Source organism: Spermophilus citellus (genome assembly GCF_964194105.1).
Source record: "Spermophilus citellus genome assembly, chromosome: 8".
Taxonomy (NCBI): Eukaryota; Metazoa; Chordata; class Mammalia; order Rodentia; family Sciuridae; genus Spermophilus; species Spermophilus citellus.
The window spans coordinates 121,982,617-122,009,051 of record NC_138189.1 but is presented as its reverse complement, the minus strand read 5'-3'; the positions used below and the strand labels follow the sequence as shown (position 1 = coordinate 122,009,051).

Sequence of the window (26,435 nt, the reverse complement as noted above, 5' to 3'; positions counted from 1 at the left end):
GCTGAGGCTGGCTTTGAACTTCTTGTGCTCCTCCTGCCTCAGCCTCCCGAATCACTGGGATTACATGTGTGTGCCACCCCTTTATCTTAACATCCTTTAGATTTACTTTCCTAATGCTAAGGTTTAAAAAAAAAATTTTTTTTTACAATGATGACATAGATTTTTAGATTAATTTGGAATTAATTGGAATTAATCTCTGGTTACCAGATGCCTTGGTAGACGTCATCCATTTTCTCTTCCCTTTGTTACAGTCTTAAGAATATATGTGTTCTTTGCAGTATTGTGCTGGTTTCCAGCTTTGTTATGAGTTGGGCCAACCTCAGGGGTAGAAGTGAATTATTGACAGAAGCTCCTACTGTGGGGATCAGGCTCCAAAGTGCTCATGAGTTATCTGTTTGCCTGAGTTATATGGCAGTCAGTTAGGTAGACTTCCAACTCACCTTTTGCTCTTGGCTATCTGAAATCAATAATTTCAGGTAGTTTTCTTAGTTGAGCATACTGACCAGTAGGGAGATGTGTACACCCCCTACTCCCCCTTCCGCCCTTATGATTTTTTTTCCCCAGTAATTCAAAAGATGAATAAAAAAGTCTCCACAAATACACTAGAGTCACATGGCATATATAACAGTGGCCACTGTGCTGAACAGACATAATCCTCAATGCAGAAAGAAACATTTTTATTATCTCATTGTGGTTTCATGGATAGAAGTTGTCCACTTCTACTCCTCTTCACCTCTGTAATGACAGATATTGGGGTTCAGTTCGTTTTATGAAGTTGCAGATTTAACAAAGAACTACAGTTTCATGAGGCATTGTCAGTTCTTTGTCAATACAAATCTCCTTGGTAACAATTCAGATATGGTAACTTTGAAGTATGATGCTGAGTATATGATGCAGTGTTCAAATAATTGCTTCCAGTTTCCTGTCTTAAAAATCTGGACTGTAGCTAGGCTATTAACAACTTTTGATTTTGGCCTTATTCAGAAAATTAGATAAGGCCCTAGGACTGTTTATATGAACATTTGCCAAACATATCTGTGAATCAGTGGTAAGAGAAAACCTGTCATACCTTCTTGTTTTAAAGTATATCCTTCACATGCTGAAGAGGAACTGAAACAAAATACTTCAGAGTCAATTAAGCTTACAGTTTCATATCTTGAAATTTGAATTCAGAAGAAATTTTCTGTGCTGCTTTAGTTACCACCATGGGTGCTTGGGGTGTGACTCAGTGGTGAGCCAGCGCTTAGCATGTGTAAGACCCTGGCCCCAACACCAAAACACTACAATCCCCTGGATGGAAAAAGCAGAGGATTGAGTTTAGATGTGGATTCACATATATTTTAGGTCAACTAATTCTGTTTAAAAAGGAAAATTCTTAGATTGTCTGTGGTGGTTGCTTTAAGAGGAAAGTGAGTGCAGAAACCAAGGTGTATTTTCACTAGTGAACTGCTTCACAGACATAAGCCAACCATGATTTGCTACCAGTCTTTATTTATAGAAGCTAGGATTACAGACTAGGAAATGCAGAACTAGTCCCAGATTTAGATAGCAGTATGTTAAAGTACCAAACCAAAGAATTCTGAAGAGTCTAGGAAAAGACTGCTAAAATAAAGTACAATGCAGGTTGTAGGCGTGGGAAGAATATTTTTCATTGTGTTCTGCACATAGAAACAGTGTGAAATTCTACTCTGATACTACTTAATAGAAAAAGCAGCTGTTGGACAGGTTGAATGAAATGGGTGGAGGAAAAAAAAAAAAAAACAACCAAAGCCTAGTCAGCTGATAGTCTTGTGCCTGTGACAAACTTCCCAGGGAGGTTGTACATTGCTGGGTGTGACTATGTTCTGGTCATTACTGTCACAAGTTCTTCTGTCCTTCCTGCATTCCTTCCCTTTTCACTGATTTTGTGTGCCATGAGGGTTTTTCTTTGTCTAGTTATAAGAGCTGATTCCACTAGCTGATGGTTGTGAGATGTAACTTGAGACTGAGTAAATGCATGAAGGAATGTGGTGATAATCTGGTATTGCTGCAGTTCCATGTCTGATTTAGATTTCAGCTTTCATCTTTTCTCTCTGAGGACATGTCAATTACTGGGAATGAATCACAGCAGTCTAAATACAGGGGATTTTCATAGAAACTGACAACTGATATAAACTTTTGTCTGGGTCTTATCTTGATAAGCGTTGATGACATAATAGGATAAAGCACTTGTTATTAGTCACCATAAGTAATCATGTCCATATGACAGTGTTCCGGAGGGAAGGCGAGTTTACTTCATCGCTGAAGTCTGCAAGCCATGGCAACTTCTGAAGCCTTTCCCCCTCAAGTTCCTGCTCAGCTCTGTGCTCAACTGGAATGCTCACTGGACTGGTCCAGGATTCCTGATTCTCCTATTATGACTCCTGTTGTGAGTCAGGCTCTGGCTTAGCCTTATCCTTTTATTGTCAGAATGACAAAAGCTGAATATCTGCTGAACAGAGATGGAGCAAGCTGTGATGGGAACTGGTGAGAGCCATAACTTGTGACCCATCTAAGATTATAATAGAGCTCCCAGTCCAGACTCACCAAAGCGAATCTAGCCTGTAGTCTGTGGAAACACCAAGATTGCTAAGAATTTTCTTTCTTTTTTTTTTTTTTTTTTTTAAATGGGCCTAAAGGGGATGTTTGGATATCAGGTATAAATCCGTGTGTTAAGCTTTATATTTGAAGAGTTTAATCTAAAGTTCTATCCGTTTAGAAAGTTTAGAAAACTACTTTCAGGTCTTTATAGAACAGATATTAATGAAAACCCTTGTTTCTTACTGTTCCATATTACCCTGCTCAAAGTAAATTTAAAAAAATTAAAAAGAGGAACTTTATGAAATTAAGTTATTGTTTCATCTCTAATGTGTGAAAACCTGTGGAAAGAACTTTTCTACCTTGATTTCATGATTGGGGGTAGGGAAGTCTTCTCTGCCTTGAATTCACTATGTCTTTGGGAATGTTTCCAAATATCTCTGTTTCTACTCTCTTCTAAAAAAGCAGAGATGATGGATTGGGTAGTAATTTCCCAAGTAAGTGATTTTTTTAACGTAGGTTCCTGATTCACTTTATTTATTTTTTTTAAAGAGAGAGTGAGAGAGGAGAGAGAGAGAGAGAGAGAGAATTTTTAATATTTATTTTTTAGTTCTCGGCGGACACAACATCTTTGTTGGTATGTGGTGCTGAGGATCGAACCCGGGCCGCACGCATGCCAGGCGAGCGCGCTACCACTTGAGCCACATCCCCAGCCCCCTGATTCACTTTAAATAACTGAATCAAATTCCTGCAGGTGGAAACTGTAAAGCTTTGTACAAGGGAGCCAAGTTTGGGAAGTACTGTGTAGGTGGTGTTAGGTCCTTTCAGCTCTTAACTTTCAGAAATGGGAAGACTTGGCTCTGAGTAATCAAGGGAATCAAAACTACCTTACAGTAATCGTTTTCCATGTAAGGGAGCAAGCCACATAGATATTTGCTGAAATATAGTCTCAGCAGAGTGAACAGGAGATGGCAAAACATGCCTGATGAGCATCCTAAAAAGAAAAATGTTTCCTGAGGGCAAAGATGGTTTGGATTCAGAACGTAAATGGCCAATAATCCTTTGTGGGAATGTGACTAGGGCAGAAGTGTGCTACTAGTAGGCAGGACTAGCAGTGGCATGCTATGATAGAGGGAGGTAGAGGTTCCCCGTCCTCCTAATATTGCTCCCACTGTCCTTCACTTGATAGCAAAACCTCCTGTTACTCAATCCTTGTTTCTTTGTATTTAACCCTTGTTCTCTGTAGGCAGTAACTCATACCATAGTGTGAACTATTCTTATGAGAATCCTTTGCTCTTTTGGGAGGAGCAGAACTGGCAAGGACTGGGAATGTTCCCTGGAGCAGTGTGAAAGTGGACCCTCACCTTTCCAGCTGAGTGGATGGAACTCATGGAACTCGTGAAGTGAACAGGAACAGACTTGATGGTGATATCTGAAGCTCAAGTAATGTGTCCTTGGTTCTCACCATCACAGGGAACCCTCTAGCGGACCATAACAGACCAAATTCAGAGAATAATCCCGTCACATATTTTAAAACTATTGCCAAAAATTCCTGTATTTAAAAAAAAAATTCCTCTGACAATTGAAATTTTTAAAAAAATTCCCTTTTAGACTACATTTAGAGCAATTTTAGGTTCACAGCAAAATTGAGCAGAGTTCCCATAATACTCCTGCCCCCATGCACCTGGGGCCTCCCATGCTATTGACATTTCTCACCAGGGTGGTGTACTTAGCCAATTGTAACACAACTGATGAACCTGTATTGACGCATAGTTATCACCCAAAGTCTGTAGCTTCCGTCAGTGTTCACTATTGGTGATGTACATCTAATGGGTTTGGACAAATGTATGATGTGCTTTATCTATTATTCATACAGGCTAGTTTCCCTACCCCAGAAACACTGTGTACTTCATGTACCCATTCCTTCTCTCTTCAGCCCCTGCAACCACTCACCTTTTTACTATCTCCACAGTTAAACCTTTTCCAGAGTGTCATTTGATCAAAATCATACAGTATTTAGCCTCTTCAGAATGATTTCTTTTACTTAATATACTTAAGGTTTTTCCTTGTCCGTTCATGGCTTGATAGCTTATTTCTTTCTAACCCTGAAGAATATTTCATCTATAATCTTTTTACCCATTGAAGGACAGCCTGGTTGTTTCCAAGTCTTGGCAGTTATCAGTAAAGCTACTCTAAACATCTGTGTGCAGATTTTTATGGGAACATGTTTTTAACTTGATTTCTGGATTGTAAAGTAAGAGTAATGTTTCGTTTTGTAAGAAAATGCCAGATTGTCTTCTGAATGTCTCTATGACCAACACTTAGTAAGAGTTTCTCTTACTCCATATCCTTGTCAGCATTTGGCATTGTTAGCCTTCTAGATTGGGCTATTTTAATAGTGAATAGCTCGTATTTTGTTTTAATTTGCATTTTTCTAATGACATGATGTAGAGCATGATTCTTGCTATCTATCTTTTCTGGTGAAATGTCTGCTCAGGCCTTTGCCCTATTTTAAATCATGTTGTTTGCCATTTTTAAAATCATGTTTTGCTTTCTTATTGTCAAGTTTATAAGAGTTTTTGTTTTTGTTTTGGATGGCAGTCGTTCATTAGATATGTCTTTTACACATATCCCCCCCCCTCCCCCAGTATGTGGCTTGTCTTCCCATTCTCTTTACAGTGTCTTTGGCAGAGTAGAAGTTTTTAATTTTGCCTTTTGTTAATTTCTTTTATGGGTTGTGTCTTTGGTGTTTTATCCAGAAACTCTCAGCCATACCCAAGTGACCTAGGTTGTCTCTTGTGTTATTCTTTCTGAGTTATATTTGCATGCTACATTTACATTGGCAATTCATTTTGAGTTAATTTTTGTGAAGGTTTTATGGTATGTTTCTAGATTCAGTTGTTTCAGTACCACCTGTCAAAAGTTCAAATTCAACTGTTCATTGCTTTTAAATGAAATATTAAAAAAATTTTTCCAGTGGATGTATTCAGAGCTGATCTCAGCACCCTGTCTGTGTTCATGTCAGGGTAGCTACTTTCCCCCTTTCTTTTTAAATGCCCTCCTTTTGAACTTTATGTTGGTATTAATTAATTAATTAATTAATTTTTGATACTGAAGATTGAACTCAGGGACACTCAACTGCTGAGCCACATCCCAGCCTTATTTTGTATTTTATTTAGAAACAGGTTCTCACTGAGTTGCTTAGCGCCTCCTATTGCTGAGGCTGGCTTTGAACTTGCAATCCTCCTGCCTCAGCCTCCTGAGCCGCTGGGATTACAGGCATGCACCACCACACCTGGCTTGTAAATTTATTTTAAAGAATTTTGTGAACCCTTTTTTCTGATTGTTAAGACAATATAGTTTTATGAAACATTTGGAAAATGCAAGCAAGCAAATTTAAGAATGAAAGTCCAAATCATCCTTAATACTACCACATAAAATTGAACTATTAACACTTTTATTTATTTCCTTCCAGTGGTTTTTTGTTACATGGGGGTAAGCTAAGTTGTACTCAGTAAATTATATTATACATCAAGTTATATGATCTGCTTTTCTCTCATTATAATTACATGATAGTTTTACCATATCATTAAAATTGGCTTTTTGTTTGAGTGTATGCGCCTGTATGCACAGACCCTGTCACTCTGGCTAGTGTGTGTGTGTTATAACAGGCTGTCTAATGATGACCCCTAAATCAGACTGCCTGCCTCTGCACTTGGGATAGCTATCACAAATTGCCCTTCATATATGGTCATAAAATTTTGTATCTCTATCTGTATTTATTTGGTGTGGATGGTCAACTCAGATTTGGGCGAATCTAATAATAGGTATTGATTTTTATTTTATTTTTATTTCCTTATCTCTCAAATCAGGGCTTTGTACCTGCTAGGTAAGTACTCTATCACTGAACAATATCCCAACCCCCTCCTCCTCTTGTTAAATTTTGAGACACAGGTGTCTCTTAAGTTATCCAGGTTGGCCTTGAACTTGAAATTCTCCTGCCTCTGGCTACCAGCTTTCCTTTTCTCTTTTTTAAAAATGGGGTTTAGCATTTTTCCATATGTTTTAAGACTATTTCTTTGTGTATGTGTGTGTGAACTTTCAGTATCTTTTGCCTACTTTGCTGTTTTAATGAATCTTTTAAAAAATTAACTTCCTAGTTTTTTAGTATCAGGGAGATACTTTGTGATATGAACTAATTTTTTAAACTTTTTAAAAGGCCTTATTATATATAGATAAGTATTTTAAATTGAAGTCACACTGTAGGTATAATTTTGTGTTCCACGTTTCAATCTTAAATTATATTACCAGTATTTGTATTTTTCAAATAGAGCAGGTTTTTACACCTCAGATGGGGAAACAGAGGGTGTTACCCTAACTCATTTGTCACTGGTATTGAGCCAGTAGTGTGGAGTTGGGAAAGCACAAAATCCAGAGTCTTGTGACTTTGGTTTGAGTTCTGACTTTGCCTTGTACTGGTTATAACCTTGTTGAAGTCTCCTAACTTCATTGTAAAACAGATTATATAATACAGGTTCTCACAGAACATTTTGTGAAGGTCAGCTCAGGTAAATTCTGTAAAAGTGTTTGGCAACTCTAAAATGTTAGGCAATTATTTGTGTTGTATGCTGATCAGTTTTTTAAAAAACAATATTTTTATCCAAAAATGTTCTTTTTTCAAAAATAGATTTATTTATTTATTTGTTTGTTTGTTTATTTATTTATTTATGGTGTTGAGGATCAAACTCAGTGCCTCAATGTGCTACGCAAACACTCTACCACTGAGCCACAACCCTAGTCTACGCTTTACAGTTCTGAACAGACTTGTCCTGTCTACCTCCCAGCACCAGGCCTTGGAAACTGATGTCTCTGAGCTCCATGAGAATTATGTAGTAAAAAGAGCACTTAAATAGTATGATGGAAATTTATTTGATACAGTACTAGAACAGCAATAGCAAACTGAAAACCATAGATAGATTTAACAAATGAAAAAAGGAATACTTTTTTTTAGAGAGAAAAGTTCTCCCATTCTTGGGGTACACAGGGGTTAATGAAGGACAGGAAGATGTGATATATAAATGTTGAGAAGAAAGCTCAATAAATGTCATTGTCTAAGACTAAACTACATATTTGGAAACTGAATCTGAATGCCTTGAATTCATTAAGGTGGTTTCCTTGTAGGAGTTCACCCACTGCCTCATGCTTCAGCTACCAAGAAGCCTCTTAAAGGAACCGGTATCAAGGGTATTTGTCTTAAAGCAATAATAGTCCCACCCACTACTGGGGGTTGAACTCCGGGCCTCACACATGCTAAACAAGTGCTCTACTACTGAGCTGCATCTCCAACCCTGTTTTATTTTATTTTGAGACAGAGTCTTGCCAAATTGCAATCCTTCTGCCTCAGTCTTCTGAGTAGCCAGAATTAGAGGCATGCACTCTTGTGCCTTGCAATAATGGATTTTAAAAATGAGAGGTTGCATACTGGGATTGTGGCTTAGTGGTGGAGACTTGCCTAGCATGTGTGAGGCACTGGGTTTGATCCTCAGCACCACATAGAAATAAATAAAATAAAGGTATTGTGTCCATCTATAATTAATTTTTTTTTTTGTAAATGAGGGGTTGATTTTGTTACAGTACTCATCTTTTTTATTTTAAATTAATGAAGAGATAGTACAGTCACATAGTTTAATATTCAAAAGGCACAAAGCTGTGGTAAGCAGTTAGAGCACACTTACTGTGTGCCTTACTCTGTTAGGTACTTTATAGATTACCATAGAAAGACTGAAATGTAAGCAGTATGCAGAGAAGTCATCTGCTTTCTCCACTCTGAACAACCCAGCTTTCTGCTCAGAGACAAGTTGTGTTAGGTATTCTACTCATATGTAATAAAATCCAGATTCCCTCATTCCCAATTTTTCCTTTCTGTAGGTATATGGTAACATTTAATATACAATGTTCTTTGTGTGTGCATGTTTGTTTTTGTGGTGCTGGGCATCTGCTGTACTGATGAACTGTACCCCAAGCCCATACTACTAGTACTACTACTACTACTACTACTACTCCTACTTTTTTGTACTGGGTATTGAACCACTGAAGCACATCCCCAGCCCTATTTTGTATTTTATTTAGAGACTGGGTCTCACTGAGTTGCTTCGTGCCTCACTTCTGCTGAAGCTGGCTTTGAACTCACCATCCTCCTGCCTCAGCCTCCTGAGCCCCTGGGATTACAGGTGTGCACCACCATGCCCAGCTACTTCTTTTTTTTTTCCAGTTAGAATTATGTCTTAGAGTTTATTACGCTATAGAATTGCAAAGGAGGAGCTTTCTCATTCTTTGTTGTATCTAAATAGCACTATATCATATGGATATACTATAGTTTTTTCATTATCTATGTTGACAGTTTGTTTTTAGTTCTTTACTATTCCAAACAGTTCTGCAGTGAATACTTTTTGTACATAATTGTTTTGCACCTGTGCAACTTTATATGTGGGACTGGTTTCCTAGAAATGGGGTTCCTGGATCAAGGGTATATGTGTTTGTACTATCTCTTTCAGGAATATTATTTTATAATCAGAGACAAATTACAATCATTTATTTATTTTGGTTCTCCCAATTTACATACAAAAAAGACCTTTCACAGAGAATCATATTTTTGACCTCTAGAAACTTCTAGGAAAATGGAAATATTACCTGATCTCTGTTTCTCTTAATTAATATGTAAAACAATTAGAATTAATATGTAAAATAATGTCTCTGAGTCTTTGAAAGACATTCATTCATCTGTTACTAGAATACGGTCTCCCTGGAAATAGGGAAACCTTACCTTCTGGAAAAGCGAGGCAGTGGTGTTTGCAAGTTACTTTTTAGCAGAGCCATTGTACATTTCAGTAATCCAAGAATTTATTCAGTCTTGAGTGCTTTGGTTATGCTGACAAGGATATAAAAAATTATCTCGGTGAATATTGAATTAATGCACACACAAAGATGAACATCAAAACTCTCTTTTTGCTATGTTTTTCTTTTTTTAAAAGTGCATGCATTTTCTAGTTTGTAGATGTTGGAAAAGAACAATTAGTGCTCATTTAGAATTAAAGGAACATTTTGGGGAAAATGGGCCATATATAGATATTCGTGGAGTTTATGAATAAACTATTAATAACAGCAACAATAAAATCTGGAAAAACTAGTCAAGGACAGAATCTTAACTGCATGGGATGACCTGCCTTTTCAGTGTCCCTCTTACTCCAAAAGGATTTATACTTTACTCCTTTAAATTTTGTAAGCATCTTTTGAAAGTTTTATTGATGAGGCATGTTTTTATTAAGAAGCATGCTTATCAAAGCATAGAGTGTATCTATAAGTGTTAAAGAATACCATACTGCAATGTACATTAATTAATTCGGATTATTTTCCTCTTAGAACTTGGCTGAGATCATCTGCTGCAAAGTATCCTGTGCACATTTAATAGATGACAGGGGTTTATAGCGTGTTAGAGCTGGAAGGACCAGACCTGTGGGGATAATTTTAGCCTCACCCCATTTTACAGAGGAGGACAAGTTAGACTGTCCTCCTCTGGTCACAAACTATATATATATATATATATATATATATATATATATATATATATATATATATATATATATATATCTCCCAGGCCTTCTGACCTCTAATGTAGTTTCGTCTGCACTGTGGTAGCCCCAGGGCAGTGGAGCATGAGTAGTGGTGGTGTGAGCCACATGGAAACCTCACCTCATTCAGTTTTACCTTATATGACCCTGAGCTCAGAAAAGATGGGAGAAACTGTCTTCTGTACCTCAATCTGTATTGTGACTCATACTATAATGTTTGGTCACTGCTGTGAACACATTTTGTATAAACTTAAGTGGTTTTGTGATGTTTGCTGCCATTTATAGCATTGTTTTGGTGGCAAGCGTGGGAAACAAGCTAGGAGCTATACCCTACTTAAAACAAAAGCTTCTGGCTGTTGTCTTTGTTAGGGATCAGCTATCTTCAGGAAAATAGGGGACCTGAAAGTTACATATACCTCTTTTGTCCTTCCCTCAGAAAGAGTATTAGTTACATAGATGAACAATCCACTATCCCACAATTCCCAAATCCTAACATCTTTGAAAAATCTTTTGGAATTGATCTGAACTGATGGAAGGCTATTTATAGTCTCCATTTAATCCACCTAGTTAAAGTATTCATAATTTGGGCTGGTAAAATATTAATTTGTTTGATTTTGGGGTTTGATTACATCTTATACTATGGAGTAGGTATTATGTAGTTTAAACAGCTTCCTAAAATTGAGGGATCTGAATTCTGAAATATCTAACCCAGGGGATCTCCGTTAAAGAATTGTGCACCTGACCTTGGAATTATGCTCTACATAAAAGCACTTTTGTACTTATTTAGTTCTTTTGACAATCTTATGGAACGATAAGGCAGACATATTTTGGGAAAGTTTAGTACTAGAATTGGAGCGTTCTTCAATTAGTCACCCGAGTTAAAAGAGATGGAGTTAGAAGCTCTATTTACCATGGCGAATGCTAATCCAAGTCCCAGGCATCATGTCCTCAGGGACTTCCATCCCTCACCCTACTATATGGTCTTCTCTTCATCCTTTGACTTCCCCATAAACCATTTAGACATTTATCTGAGTACCTGTAGCAATGGACTGTTACCAAGTTTACTTAGGTATTTATGTGCATTTTGAGGACAGAAATGAATCTAGTTAATTTCTGTTACCATAACTTTCATGGTGCCTGGATTAGGACAGGTGCTTAACAGTGTGTGGAGGAATTGTGGCAGTGTGTGCTTTGGGACCTGTGTTCTTTCCAACCATGCCATGCTGCTGACTATGTTAAGATGTGTTCTTCATCACAAATTATTCTTAAGAGTAAAGGATTTACTTACATATCACTGTCTTTTTGATATTTTTAGTTTTTATTAGAGCATTATAATACCATAATAATGAGATTCATTGTTACATATTCATACATGCACAAAATATAACTATAATTTGATTTCATATCTCTCCTCCTTCCCTCCCTTCACCTATTTTTTTAAAGACAGAAAAATTGTAACAAGTGTTTAATGTAATTATTTTTTGGTAAGATATCAGTAGGATACATTTAATGGAATAGTTAATTAATTAATGTCTTTAGTATTGCATATTAAAGCTTCTTATGAAAATTAGAATCTTAAAGCACTTTTTAGTGTACTCTTTTTTTAAAATTTTTTTCCCTTCCTTTTTTTTTATTGGTTGTTCACAACATTACAAAGCTCTTGACATATCATATTTCATACATTAGATTGAAGTGGGTTATGAACCCCCAATTTTACCCCAAATGCAGATTGCAGAATCACGTCGGTTACACATCCACAATTTTACATAATGCCCTATTAGTAATTGTTGTATTCTGCTACCTTTCCTATCTCCTACTATCCCCCCTCCCCTCCCCTCCCATCTTCTCTCTCTACCCCATCTACTGTAATTCATTTCTCTCCTTGTTTATTTTCCCATTCCCCTCACAACCTCTTATATGTAATTTTGTATAACAATGAGGGTCTCCCTTCATTTCCATGCAATTTCCCTTTTCTCTCCCTTTCCCTCCAATCTCATGTCTCTGTTTAATGTTAATCTTTTCTTCCTGCTCTTCCTCCCTGCTCTGTTCATAGTTGCTCTCATTATATCAAAGAAGACATTTGGTATTTGTTTTTTAGGGATTGGCTAGCTTCACTAAGCATAATCTGCTCTAGTGCCATCCATTTCCCTGCAAATTCTATGATTTTGTCATTTTTTATTGCTGCATAGTACTCCATTGTGTATAGATGCCACATTTTTTTTATCCCTTCATCTATTGAAGGGCATCTGGGTTGGTTCCACAGTCTAGCTATTGTGAATTGTGCTGCTATGAACATCGATGTGGCAGTATCCCTGTAGCATGCTCTTTTAAGGTCTTCAGGGAATAGTCCGAGAAGGGCAATAGCAGGGTCAAATGGTGGTTCCATTCCCATCTTTCCCAGGAATCTCCAAACTGCTTTCCAAATTGGCCGCACCAATTTGCAGTCCCACCAGCAATGTACAAGTGTACCCTTTTCTCCACATCCTCGCCAGCACTTGTTGTTGTTTGACTTCATAGTGGCTGCCAATCTTTCTGGAGTGAGATGGTATCTTAGGGTGGTTTTGATTTGCATTTCTCTGACTGCTAGAGATGGTGAGCATTTTTTCATGTACTTGTTGATTGATTGTATATCCTCCTCTGAGAAGTGTCTGTTCAGGTCCTTGGCCCATTTGTTGATTGGGTTATTTGTTATCTTATTGTATAATTTTTTGAGTTCTTTGTATACTCTGGATATTAGGGCTCTATCTGAAGTGTGAGGTGTAAAAATTTGTTCCCAGGATGTAGGCTCCCTATTTACCTTTCTTATTGTTTCTCTTGCTGAGAAAAAACTTTTTAGTTTAAGTAAGTCCCATTTGTTGATTCTTGTTATTAACTCTTGTGCTATGGGTGTCCTATTAAGGAATTTGGAGCCCGACCCCACAATATGTAGATCGGAGCCAACTTTTTCTTCTATCAGACGCAGAGTCTCTGATTTGATATCAAGCTCCTTGATTCATTTTGAGTTAACTTTTGTGCATGGCGAGAGAAAGGGATTCAGTTTCATTTTGTTGCATATGGATTTCCAGTTTTCCCAACACCATTTGTTGAAGATGCTATCCTTCCTCCATTGCATGCTTTTAGCCCCTTTATCAAATATAAGATAGTTGTAACTTTGTGGATTAGTCTCTGTGTCCTCTATTCTATACCATTGGTCCACCCGCCTGTTTTGGTACCAGTACCATGCTGTTTTTGTCACTATTGCTCTGTAATATAGTTGGAAATCTGGTATCGCTATACCGCCTGATTCACACTTCCTGCTTAGAATTGCTTTTGCTATTCTGGGTCTTTTATTTTTCCATATGAATTTCATGATTGCTTTATCTATTTCTATAAGAAATGCCGTTGGGATTTTGATTGGCATTGCATTAAACCTATAGAGAACTTTTGGTAATATCGCCATTTTGATGATGTTAGTTCTGCCTCTCCATGAACAGGGTATATTTTTCCATCTTCTAAGATCTTCTTCTACTTCTCTCTTTAGGGTTCTGTAGTTTTCATCGTATAAATCTTTCACCTCTTTTGTTAGGTTGATTCCCAAGTATTTTTTTTTTTTTGAGGATATTGTGAATGGAGTGTTTTTCCTCATTTCCGTTTCGAAGTTTTGTCGCTGATATACAGAAATGCCTTTGATTTATGCGTGTTGATTTTATATCCTGCCACTTTGCTGAATTCATTTATTAGTTCTAGTAGTTTCTTTGTAGACCCTTGTGGGCCTTCTAGGTATAGAATCATGTCATCTGCAAATAGTGATAATTTAAGTTCTTCTTTTCCTATTTTTATGCCTTTAATTTCTTTCGTCTGTCTAATTGCTCTGGCCAGTGTTTCGAGAACTATATTGAATAGAAGTGGTGATAGGGGGCATCCCTGTCTTGTTCCATCCACTTGTAATTTTGTTTAAAATTTTACAGTAAAAAAAGGTAGGCCATCTTATTTTCTTGTGCTTAAAGTCATAGTGGGCAAATAATACATGGTTCCCTGAGGCCAGATGTGGTAGTGTTTCCTTACTCTCAACAAAAGCAGACAAACAAGATTGTTTTGATTAAAATGCATTTCTCTGAAATGGTCAGTATTTTAAGGCAAACAGCCCAGGGCTTATTGTTTATTGAAGAGTTGCCCTCAGTCATATGGAGACTGTACCATTTGATATTATACCATTTGCTTTTTTTGTGTTTGTGAGTTATCCTCAGTAAAGCCCCAGGAACTTTATTCAGGGCTCACAGAAGTTCCATAGTAAGTGACGGTTAGATGTTGAAGTGACTGTGAATGAAAATATATTTGTCACGTGACTGCTACTACTAACTCAAGCCCTGTTAGCGTGGTAGGGAAAGGAGCTGGCAGAGTGCTGGGAATCTCCCTGGATTATCTCCTTTAATCTTCACAACATTCCCTATGATCTGCTAAGGAGACTTTCCCAAGGCTATAAAACTCGTGGGAGGCAGAGCTCAGATTTGATCCCAGGCCTGTCTTATTCTGAAACCTTCATTTAGTGGCCTTTGTCAGGTCTCTTTTCCTTTACCCAACTGTGCAACTGTTAATTCCCTCTGCTAATATTAGAGATGATAAATGTCAAAATTATGGTCATATGGTCATATGAGAGAAGAATAGAGTTTTCCTTGTTTCTATAAAATACTTTTAAAACATTTGCGTCAAAAAATTGAATAATCTGACATATGTTCTTCTCCTGTACCTTTTATTTCCATCTTTTTTGATTGAAAAAGAACATAAAATTTTTAATAAAGTCTTATAATCATTATTAAGTTTGAATTATTCCTAGATAGGCTATCTTTGGTTTAATTGATATTTTGAAACATTCATCATAAGAATGGAACAACTTGTAAATTATAATGCTATTTTGGCAAAAATGTAATTATTGGGACAAAATAGAGTAAGAAAATATAAGGCAATTACATCTTTGTTGACTTTTTTCACTCACTTCTAATAACTTCAACCTGTGTATTTCAATTTCTGTTTATTTCTTTGTTGTGCTGGGGATGGGACCCACAGCCTCATGCATTCTAGTTAGTGCCCTACACTGAGCTACAGGCCCAGTCCTTGAACTGTTTTAATACATAATTTCAGAGAGTGTTTTAATGGCCTTTTATAATTTTAAATTCAGTGGTTTGAGTCACAGTCATCAGACTTTAGGTTGTGACAGAAAATGAACTTCAGGGAATAGTGCTTACTCAGGAATAGCTGGTTTCAAGTGCCAACAGGAGTCTGTGTCATTCCATTGCTCACCTGCTTTTCCTCCACGTTGACTTCATTTTCAAACAGGCGCTTACCTCGTGATGGCAAAAATAGCCACCAGCAATCCTGGGATTACCATTTACAAGCTGAGCAACTAAGTTTTGGGACTGGCTCCCATAGCTCAGCTCAGGTCATGTGGCCATGTCTCATTGCCAGATCTAGAACTTGGACTACCTCTGGACTGAGAGTAGAGGAAAAGCGCTTTCCAAAATAAACTTGCCATGCTGTTCTCAAAATTAAGAGAAAAGAATGCTGGGCATAAATTAGAACACAGGTTGTTGAAAGAAGGTACAATCAGAACTTTGTATTTTTTTGCTGCTGGGATTTAAGAAAACAAATCTGCTGCACTAAAAGAGCATGTTCGTTTTTAACTAACCACTGCCAGAAAAAGGAAAGAACCCAAAATGCAGTTTGTGATTGGGTACCAGACTTTGTATTGATTTTCTTTAAAAATTATGATATTCACGCTCCTTCAAAGACTTTAGAGTCCCTACTGTGTGTCACCCCCTGTGTGAAGTGCTTTACGTATTTTATTTATCTGTACGGGTACTTTGTGAGGTCAGCATTACTATATTCATCGTCCTTAATCAAAGGAAATGAAAGGTCAGAGTGTTTGGATTGAATCCAGATGCGTCTAACTTCACTTACACAGTCTCTTACTTTTACAATTGTCTGTCCATCTGTTACCTGTCTCTCTTACATCCTCCTCCAGCAGTCCCTGTCTAAGCACCTGGCACCTCGGTTCTGCCTCTTGAAGATGTCTCCATGCCTCCCTCCATTCCTGTTGCTCTGGCCTTCATTAGGGAGGACCTGAACTCTTCTCATACATTCTCTTTGGCGTACCTGCCTCTAGTCTTAGCCCACCCCCCGTTTTCCTTAGAGCAGCCCGGCTGAACTTTTAAGCAGTATGGATCTGATCTTAACAACCGTCTGTTTGCCTCGGCTTCTCCTTGCACTGAGATCGAGATATCCTGCCTCTGCTGCTTTCCGCCACCTCGCCACACTCCCCAGGCTCTTTTTGTGTCTCTTCCCCTGGTGCAGCAGTCGTACACTTGCCATGTTCCTTAGTCTTCATAGTACATTCTTTATTCTCGTTCTCTCTTTAACTCTTACTTCTTCAGTTTTGTCTTTAAATGTCACTTTAAGTCCTCAGGGACTTCTTGCCTCTCCCACTCCTTCATCTGGAAACCTGAGACTCCCTCACATCCTTTACTTTTTCTTTTTGCACTTTTGACAGTTTTTAGCTGCACATTTACATACAATTTATTAGTCTGATATTCCTCATTAGACCTTGGACTCCATGAATGCAAGGACTGTTTGTTAGTCACTAACTCTTTGGCATCTGCCACAGAGCCTCAAATGGGCGATGATTGAATTCATCTGAATGTGCCGAGAGCAGTAGAGTTTTCATTATTGCTTTTATAGTTCTCTCACTCTGATATCATTTATTACTGAAGAATAAACCGTATTTTCTTCTGAGTAGTTTTGTCCCAGTAGCTTTTGGTCTGCTTAGGAACAAGCTGTGCTTCCTAGCTATAATCTTTAGCACTTCAGATGCTGTGCAGTGATGCACTTGGTTTTCAGAACTTCTGTATCAGAGCCAAACATAATAGGGGAAAATAATAATTCAGAATATATAACTTTTCTCAATGTGACCTGAGTGTGGGTGGCTGGAAGAGGGAGTGAGAAGGCTCTACTGACTTGTTCCACATGATCCCCTGCTCAGTGACACAGAAGCTTAAACACTCCTTTACTTCTGGTGTGCCATCCTCAGAACCCAGGCATCCAAATTTAGCCCTCTCTGCATGTCCTTGCAATTTCTGGCTGCCATCTGTGCCCAAACTGGCTTTGGAAAGAGAAGCTTTCTCTCCAATGATTTATTATTTAAAGCAGTCTTCCCAACCTTTCTCATGAAAACCGGCAATACTTATAAGGCACCTTGGCATCCACATTGGAGGCCATCGCCCCTGATTCCTACATACCCCAGGTCTGAGGGGATCACTATCTTTCTTCTCTCTCTCTCTCTCTCTCTCTCTCTCTCTCTCTCTCACACACACACACACACACACACACACTCACGTGTTGGCTGAAACTTACTTGTCCATGATCATCCCAGGTGTTGGAGGTAACCTAATTTCTCTCTCCCTTTTTAATCCACAGTTGGTCATGTTCAGAGTTTGACTTGAGTGACATTCGTCTGATAGTTTACCAGGACTGTGAGAGGAGAGGCAGACAAGTGTTGTTTGATTCTAAAGCTGTTCAAAAGATTGAAGAGATGGCAACTCAGGTATGAAATGCTGATTTGCTTTCACCTTTATCATTTGTGCTTTTAACTGCCTTGTTTTGCTTTTCTTTTAATTAAAAAAAAAATTTTTTTTTGAATTGGGGTCTTGCTACATTGTCCAAGCTGGTCTTGAATTCCTGGGCTCAAGGGATCTCTCAGTCTCCTGAGTGCTGAGACTACACATGTGTGCCTCCATGCCTGGCTTTTAACCACTTCATTGATCCACCACTTATTAATCCATCATTATCTTAAAAGTATATTGCATGCTACTCATGGTTTAGAAAAAAACATAAGCAGACCCCTCTTCCCTAGCAAGCATGCACATGTCCATTAACAAACACACATGAAACTGTCAGTGGGTAATCATGACAAGAGTTGACAGTGTACTTAAATCTGCCTGGAGGTGAGTTTGCTGGTCAGTTCCATCCAGTAGGATTTTTTTATGTCAAGCATGTGCATCAAATGTAGGAAGAAGGCAGAACTCTGAACTGCAGAAAGCAATAAAGCATTTGCCTGAAGAGAAGTAATGTATCATTCTTTCCTGTGTTTCTGATAGATATTAAAGGATTGTATAGTATTAGATTAAACAAATTTATATAGCTTTTTTAACATAAACTGCCCATTTTCATCTTCTAAAAGAGTGTTTTTCAACCATATTTGACCAAGGAAGATTTCATTCATTTAATTTTTTTTTAATAGAGAGTGGTATTGGTGAGGTGGGGCAGGGCTTAGAGGGGCAGGGTGAGGCAGGTGAGGGAGGCTAGCTATGGGGACGAAAGAACAGTTCTTTACCCTTTTGAGCCAGAATAAGAAAGGTGAGAAGAATCTGGTCCTCCTTGAGACTTTGGCTGTCAGTCCAAGGTACTTCTAAATTATGATCCTTAGGCCTTTCACTCTCTTTTCAGTATTTGTGCAGATGCTTACAGATTATATACATCCCTTTGTACTCATCCCTTTCATGCTCAGTAGCTTGCTACCCATACTGAACAAATTCTGGCAGTTTGTAGAATGTCTGCCCTAAGTTAATGAGCAGTTTATAGCTTGGTCTTTGTCTCATGGGGCCTAGGGGCCCTGCTTTTGATAACGATCACTTTTGCAGAAAGGAAGTGTTTGAAGGCAGTTTAGCAGGGTGGATTCCACAGCACTTCAGGTGGAATTGTACCAGGTAGCTAATCATTATAGAAGTTGTTGGGCTTGTTAGGTAGGTGGAGGAGCAGGTGAGACATCTCTTGGTAATTCACTGTAGGTTTTAATTGTGGATTGGAATTAAAAGCTTCCGTGAGCCAGCATTTGACCCTTTATTGGTGGACAGGAGATGGCAACCCCTTTTTCCCTGAATACATCACAAAGATGGTTTAGTTGAGGACACACGTCCCATCACTAGGGCTGCTGATGATGGAGGGGAAAAATCCTCACTGGTTTTCAAGCGGACTGGAATTGTCAGAATAGCAGAGTGGTGATAACTCTGTAATCTGGAACATAGGCTTTCTTAGAAGCACTTGTTTAATCAAAAAAGCAGCTTAGGTTCAGGAACATTTGTAGCTTGCCCGAGACTACACAGAATCCAGCTGGTGCTCTGCTCACTACCAGGTGCTGTGTCCAATTATAGACTGTTGACTGGTGTTGTACGCCAGCCAAAGGGTCCCACAGTCTGTGAAGCAGGTGGGACTTCCTGTCATTTTAGGCCCTCTGAGGGACTATGTTTCTGGCATAAGTAGCATTAACAGCACTACAACTTCGAATGCCATCATTGCTGGAGTGATTGTTGTGGACCAGCACGTTTTATGTTTTCCTTATATTTTTTTCCCATTTTCAGCCCCCCTCACCCCCACTTGGCAAGCACAAAATGTCATGAGTTTGTATAAAGCACATGACTGCAGGCATTTGCATTAGACCACCAGTGTGACTGTCACACTGAAGATTAGATAAGCTGCAGTTGCATTCATGGTTTTCCAAGCAAAAGCTGTATAAGGAAAAAAAAAATAGTTCAGAATAGAAACTACTTCTCATAGATGCTGCAGGATGCTTCTGTAGGGAATGATAGCTTCTGGTGGAAGATGAAGTCAAAAATTAATGATGGTAAATCTTTATACCTTCATGTCACTATCATAAGAAATTAGCAGTGAACACTGTTAAGGGAATATGGAGTAGATAATCCTCTGTCACCTCTAACCTTTAAAGACCATGTTTCCATCACATGCTGTGTAATTAACAGTAGCTCCTGTTTCAGGGTTTGGGCTTCATCTTTCACAATTTCAACCTCGTGATTTTCTTTCCTGTTACCTTCAAAGAGGTACTAGAAGAGGTGTGTCATGAAAAACACAAGCCCAGCCTGTCCAAATTAATAGTTTTGTTTTCTTAGTTCCATTTGCTTGTTTAAAATTTAAACTTAAATCACCATCTTTCTCCTCATCATTTTCATAGTTTATGATTTTACATGATACTAAAGATTTTTTTAAGAATTGAAAACATTCGTTATCATTTGATGAAATACAAAAGCTGGTAATTAAGGAGAATAATGTCTAAATTCACTAGTTTTTGTGTACTACCTTCCCCTTCCCAAATATTATAGGCTCCAAGGAATCATATTTTTGTCATAATTTTAAAGAAAAATTCTATGAGAGCTTCTGGTTTTGAATGCAGTGCAGGTTCCTGCACGGTTTGACAAAGGAATTCCCAGTAAAGAGCTTGTTGATGAAGCCTGATATACTTAGTATCCTTTACCTTGCTTGCCTCCCTTAACCCAGAAAACAGAGGATGTCCCTGTGAAAACGTCAGCCAAGTGCTGCCAAGGAAGTAGCAGCAGCAGCAGCAGTAGCAGCAGCAGCGGCATCTCTTCCCATAGTTCTTCTGGAGGATCTTTACAACACACCAAGGAGCAGCTTCCAAAGTACCAGGTAAAACATGCCTTCTGTAGGAACACCCCATGGGTTGAAGTAATTTACTGTAACTTCTCCTCAGGGGCTAATGCCTGCTGGAGGGTTCTACTTCAGGAATGTGAGAACAAGTATTCAACAGAGTGATCCTAAATGTTTCACATCAGTGTTGTTTTCACACTTTGTCTTTTATCTCTCTATAAAAATTGTAATCCAGCAGAGGTGATACAGCATAATACATACTGAATGAGGAAGAAATATTGCAAACGAGGTAAATTTTTTTGTTTTGTTTCCTTTGCTGTTATTATTATTCTGATCCAGAATAATAAACCTATGAACTCCTAAAGATTCTTTGAGTGTATATGGGCATCCTGAGAAGGTAGAACTTGCCAGTGAAAGAAGAAAGTCTTGTCTAGCAGAAGAAATAAATAGTAAGGCCAAACTTGAGAGTGAAGGTTTGAGGGCTGGTGGCATTCTTTTTTTTTTAAATTTGATTTATTTATTTGTTTTAGCTTTTGATGGACCTTTATTTTTTATTTATATGCAGTGCTGAGAATCGAACCCAGTGCCTCACGACATTTGAGGCAAGCGCTCTACCACTGAGCCACAACTCCAGCCCAGGTGGCATTCTTTTACACTGTGAGTTGTGTGTTTGAGGAGGTAGAGGATAGGAATGAGGGCCATAAAATGAGAAACATTGACTAATTAGATACAAAAGTAGAAATGTTTTGTAAATTTTGAATAGTAATAGTAGAAGGGTATTAATTGATGGGTGATGTACCAAACTTTGCTGAAAAAGCAAAGCCAGGGTAATTACCAGCAGCCACAGTCCCATAGGACTGTATTAATTTCGTAGCCAGGACTTGGGCCATGCATTTGCCCTTATTGTACAGTGCTTTGGGCGGTCTCAAGTAGTTTGTAATTTAAAAATTATAGAGTGAAATTTTCAGGTAGTTGATAATTACAATTTATATCCCAAGAAAAAAAGCAGATTATAAAATTAAGAAGGTTATTAGTAAATAAGGTGATAGCCAGATGGTTTCTATCTGCATGTGGCGGGAAGAGGTTGATGTGAGCTCTAATCCAACAGAGGAACCTGGTTAATAAGACTGGTTGGTTTACTTTATCTTTCTTTTTTTTTAATTTTATTTTTTTTATTGGTTGTTCACAACATTACAAAGCTCTTGACATATCATATTTCATACATTAGATTGAAGTGGGTTATGAACTCCCAATTTTACCCCAAATGCAGATTGCAGAATCACGTCGGTTACACATCCACATTTTTACATACTGCCATATTAGTGACTGTTGTATTCTGCTACCTTTCTTGTCCCCTACTATCCCTCCTCCCCTTCCCTCACATCTTCTCTCTCTACCTTACTTTATCTTTCTACCTCTGCCATCTTGTGTAAGTAGGTTATATATGTGTGTCAGTGTGTGTATATATATGTATGTGTGCATTTGGAGTTTTAGTAAATGAAAAGAAACACGGGGGCATAGCTTAGTGGTAGAGCATCACCTAGTATGCACAAGGCCGCACATTTAATCTCCAGTGTTGCAAAAAGAAAAAGAAATGAGAACGATTCAGTGGAGAATGTTGAGGTTGATCCCCATGTTTTTCCTCAGATAGAAAGCACACTGTCAAAGAGTCTGACTGATGGGTTGTGGGTGCAGGGAATGTTACTTTGTTTCAAGCTATGCTAGGGTGCCTGTGGAACACTGGTTTGTTCAACATTTATTTCTATCCTGTCCATCATTGTGTCCCCAGGACTTAGCATATGTACTTAAGACTGCTATATCCCAGAGGATTCGGATATAGGATTTTAGAGCCTGAGGAGAGGTCTGGGCCTAGAGATAAAAATGTAGCAAGTATTCCTATGTGCATAAAAATCAAAGTCAAAGAATGTTTGATTGAAAATGCAGGCAGTGAGTGAGCATAAGTGCCCTCCAGGGAACAACCATGTTTAAGGGATGATTTCAGAAAGAAGAGATTGAAAAAGCAAAGTAGTAGTTTTAAGAAAACAAATTGGAAAGTGTCCATTAGATTTGACAGGAAGGTGAAAGTTATCCTTAGAGCAAATGAAATCGATGGAACATGAGAGGTGAAGTTAGGCTGTGCTGGTTAAAAAGCAAAGAGAGGGTTGGGGTGTAGCTTGTGCATAGCACCACCAAAAAATAAAAGTAAATGAGAATATAGTCCACCCTTTTGGATAACAAAAAGGCATGAGAAAAAAATGATTCAATGTTGGGAGAGTCAAATATTTTTGAAATATTTTTGTAAATTTTTAAAACACTTGGACCATCTGTTATCTTTTGTACCTGCACAAAACCCTGCCTGCACTAATTGACATTTTTGATCAAGTCTGTAAATTATTTGATTGAATAATACTGAATTATATTTCTTCTCAGGATGAGTTCTTAGTACCAAGGGAAGATTTACCCTGTTTCTTCAATAATATAATCAATTTAGAATTTATAAATGGAAATAATGATAATCTTTTTCTCATAATAATGTTAAAAATAATTTCTAATGAACACTTGGGTCCTATAAACATAATATGCTTAAAGAAAGAAATCAAGAACATTAATAATAATTTGGGGGAAAGTCCAGGCAATCAACATTACAGATTGTGATTGTAAGATGACCAACTCCAGGTTTAAGAAATAATTGTAGTTACCCAGTAAAGAGGGACCCTGAGATTAATAAATCTTGTTTTCTTTTTTTTTACTTCTGCACCATTGTATATTTTTTCCTTTTTTTCTTGAAGTTTTAAAAATGTCTTTATTTAGCACAGCATGATTATACATGATAGTGAATCATTGTCACATACTATATGTGCATACAACATAACAGCATTGGTGCTATTGCATTGCATGTCGCATAGTTCCACATACTGACTTTGACTTGGTTTCTTTTGTGTAGTACACAAGACCAGCTTCTGATGTCAACATGCTAGGGGAAATGATGTTTGGCTCAGTCGCAATGAGTTATAAAGGCTCCACCTTAAAGATACACTATATACGGTGAGTTTGAACTTCTTTTTCTACAGTTTTGAGAAATAGTATGGTGATACTGACTCCGTAATTTAAAAATGCACTTCTTCCCCCCATCCATCCATCCATCCGTCTATCTATTTATTTATTTTCCAGTTCTCCTCCGCAACTGATGATTAGTAAAGTTTTCTCTGCTAGAATGGGCAGCTTCTGTGGAAGTACAAATAAGTAAGTCATATTTTTGTGTGTGTCTTTTTCTAGATAGAGTAACTTTTTGTGGGCCATCAGACATTTTGAAATGAGAAGCAAAATGAATCCAGATTAACAGAAGGGTTTTAAAGGGTTAGGCAGTGTCCAGTAATATTGAGCAGGGGAAGGACTTTGACTTTTTTGGGTGTCCTTAAAGACAAAGCAGCATCTTTATTTTGGGTTGCCTTCAATTATCCACTACATTTCTACAGGCAGCTACCAAGTTTTAATTTTCTGGAAAATAGAAGGGGAAAAAAGGAGTAACTATATTACCAATTTAATGCCATTCCACAATATTATTTTGTCTTTAAAAGTATGTATTTCTGAAGGATTGAAGTACATAATGACTTTTTCTGGGATGATCACAGTGTGGGGTAGGAGGGTTGTCTGTACTTGCTATCTATTCTGAGCAGTCAGTGTAGCCTTTGTGATTGCTAGGTATTTGAACCATGTAATCATTTGATTTGCCCCTCTTTTTGCACTTGTGCATAGACTAAAAATACTGAAATGTTTAACTTAAATTTTCATCACAGTGCATTTGTTTATACATTTTGAACTTTCAAACAGAAATATTTCATATGCTTGTTATATTTTGTTATATATTTAAAGGAAGTACTTAGTATATAAGGGACATTCCTAGATGTTAAATGAATAACCCTGGGAAATTAAAATTTTATTCCTCTGCATCTTTGGGTACCTCTGAGTAAAAATTTTGCTTTATCCTACAACAAAATAGTTTGAACACTTAACATTGGGCTACCATGACTAAAGCCAATGTGAGAATTGATGTTTATTTATTATGAGATATACTTTTTTTCATCCCCTTGAAATTACCTGAATGTTTGTCACACTACTGCCCTATAGTAAAATATTGAGCTCAGATTTAAGTAAAAATTATTTGGCTTCATTATGCTACATTATCCTCAAAGTCTTGATATTTATTTTCCTGTTAAAGAATATGTTATTATAATAGGGGCTGGGGTTTTAACTCAGTGGTTGAGTGCTTGCCTAGTGTGCATGAGGCACTGGGTTCCATTCTCAGTGCCATATATAAATAAATCAAAAGAATACAGTATTAAAATCTATTTCCCTCACATTTTTATGAGTAATTCTAACTTTTTAGAAGTTGTGAAATCAAACTCCTAAGAGAATCATAATTTCTGATGCATCTCACCCCTGAAAAAAGTTGCTGAATTATTCATAGATGTTAATCAAGATATAAATTAATTTTATTTTGAGGGTTTATGTAAAACCCTTGAAATGAATAGAAACATCTTTAATGTCAGTTGCTAAAGCAGAATTTAGAAATGAATAGCAGTATACTAGGTGTCAGCCACTGAAGCAGAATTTAGAGTTTGTTGTCCTGTTATAGAATATGAAATTGTTAGGAATGCAATTATTTAGTTGTATGGATCTGGCTACTTCTAAAAAGCTTTTATTTTCCTTCAACAAATTCTCCTACACTTGCCAATTTAATTTCCTTTGGTAGATGTGAGACTATCAAATACAGTTGTATGCATTTGGGTGTCACTCAGCAGTTGTATATATTTGGGAGTCTACTAAAAAGCAGCCTTTTATTAGCCTGTTGATGTTTTTCTCCTCTCTTTGCTTTCCTCTTCCTGGCCGGATTTAGCTTGCAAGACAGCTTTGAGTACATCAACCAAGATCCTCATGCAGGAAAACCGAACACGAATCAGCATACTTTGGGTCCTGGTCGTGCCGGAAGTAACCTAGGTAAAAATGAGACACGCAAACAGATTTTCTCTCTGAATACCACTATTATGGGTGTGTTTTACTTTATTTGAGTTGGTTGTGTTGTGTTGTTTTGGTTTGGTTTTGCATTACTTTTAATCGGTGTTTATTTTTGTGTATGTGTGTGCTTTGTTTGCCGTCCTCTGTGTGTCTGTCTCCAGGTCTGCTGCAAGCATGCAGCAGCAAACTGCTGCAGGGGGCAGCTGAAGGAGGACCTCTCCGGCTCACCCGGAGTGCTTCTTTCTTTGCAGGTTTGTGTGGAATGCTGAGTACAGTGTGACCCACACACATTAATAAATCCTGTACTGGTTCTCAGAAAAAGTCCTATTTGTGCTTTCCTAGAAATTCAAGGGGCTCTTGTGATAAGAGACATAATTTCAAATGCAGCCAAATTCATGATATTTTGGAAAGTTCATCCCATGAACCTCTATAGTAAATGTCTCTGTTAATATCCCAGGGTAAGCTGATTTTGATCTGAAATGAGCCCTTAGGGTTTCTAAGACAATTCTTTTTTCTGATTTTCCTGGGCCTCTTTTGCTGCTATAAACTGTTTCCCTTTGCCGTGGTGTTTTCTCTCCATTTGTTCACTTGCATCCTTACCTGCATGGAGTTTCTTTAAAAGTCACTTTAATTAAAGAGCATGGAAGATTGATCAATCTCTCTCTCTCTGTGTCTCTCATTTAAGTGATATAAATGCAGTTTCTAGGTTCTTTACAGTTATAATCATCGAGGTGTTCTAACATTTCACTGGCCTTGCTAGCTGAGGCTGTTCAATGTGTATTGTAGTCTTGGCATGATTAACAAGTG

The 26,435-nt window shown here is 37.7% G+C and overlaps 1 protein-coding gene across 7 annotated transcripts in view; it reads left to right on the top strand.

Moving 5' to 3' along the window:
- Positions 1 to 26,435, top strand: part of FNIP2 (folliculin interacting protein 2) — a 111,996-nt gene that overhangs the window by 37,695 nt on the left and 47,866 nt on the right. For 3 of the 7 annotated variants that reach the window (XM_081303621.1, XM_081303622.1, XM_081303620.1), the window contains exons 2-7: positions 17,631 to 17,757; positions 20,502 to 20,651; positions 23,557 to 23,657; positions 23,784 to 23,855; positions 25,510 to 25,610; positions 25,790 to 25,879. In XM_081303621.1, the coding sequence (XP_081159747.1) occupies positions 17,631 to 17,757; positions 20,502 to 20,651; positions 23,557 to 23,657; positions 23,784 to 23,855; positions 25,510 to 25,610; positions 25,790 to 25,879 (641 nt within the window). Of the gene's footprint in view, positions 1 to 3,974; positions 4,000 to 17,403; positions 17,458 to 17,630; positions 17,758 to 20,501; positions 20,652 to 23,556; positions 23,658 to 23,783; positions 23,856 to 25,509; positions 25,611 to 25,789; positions 25,880 to 26,435 lie in introns of those variants that run through there. The other 4 variants (XM_081303624.1, XM_081303623.1, XM_081303626.1 and 1 more) reach the window with 3 other exon arrangements.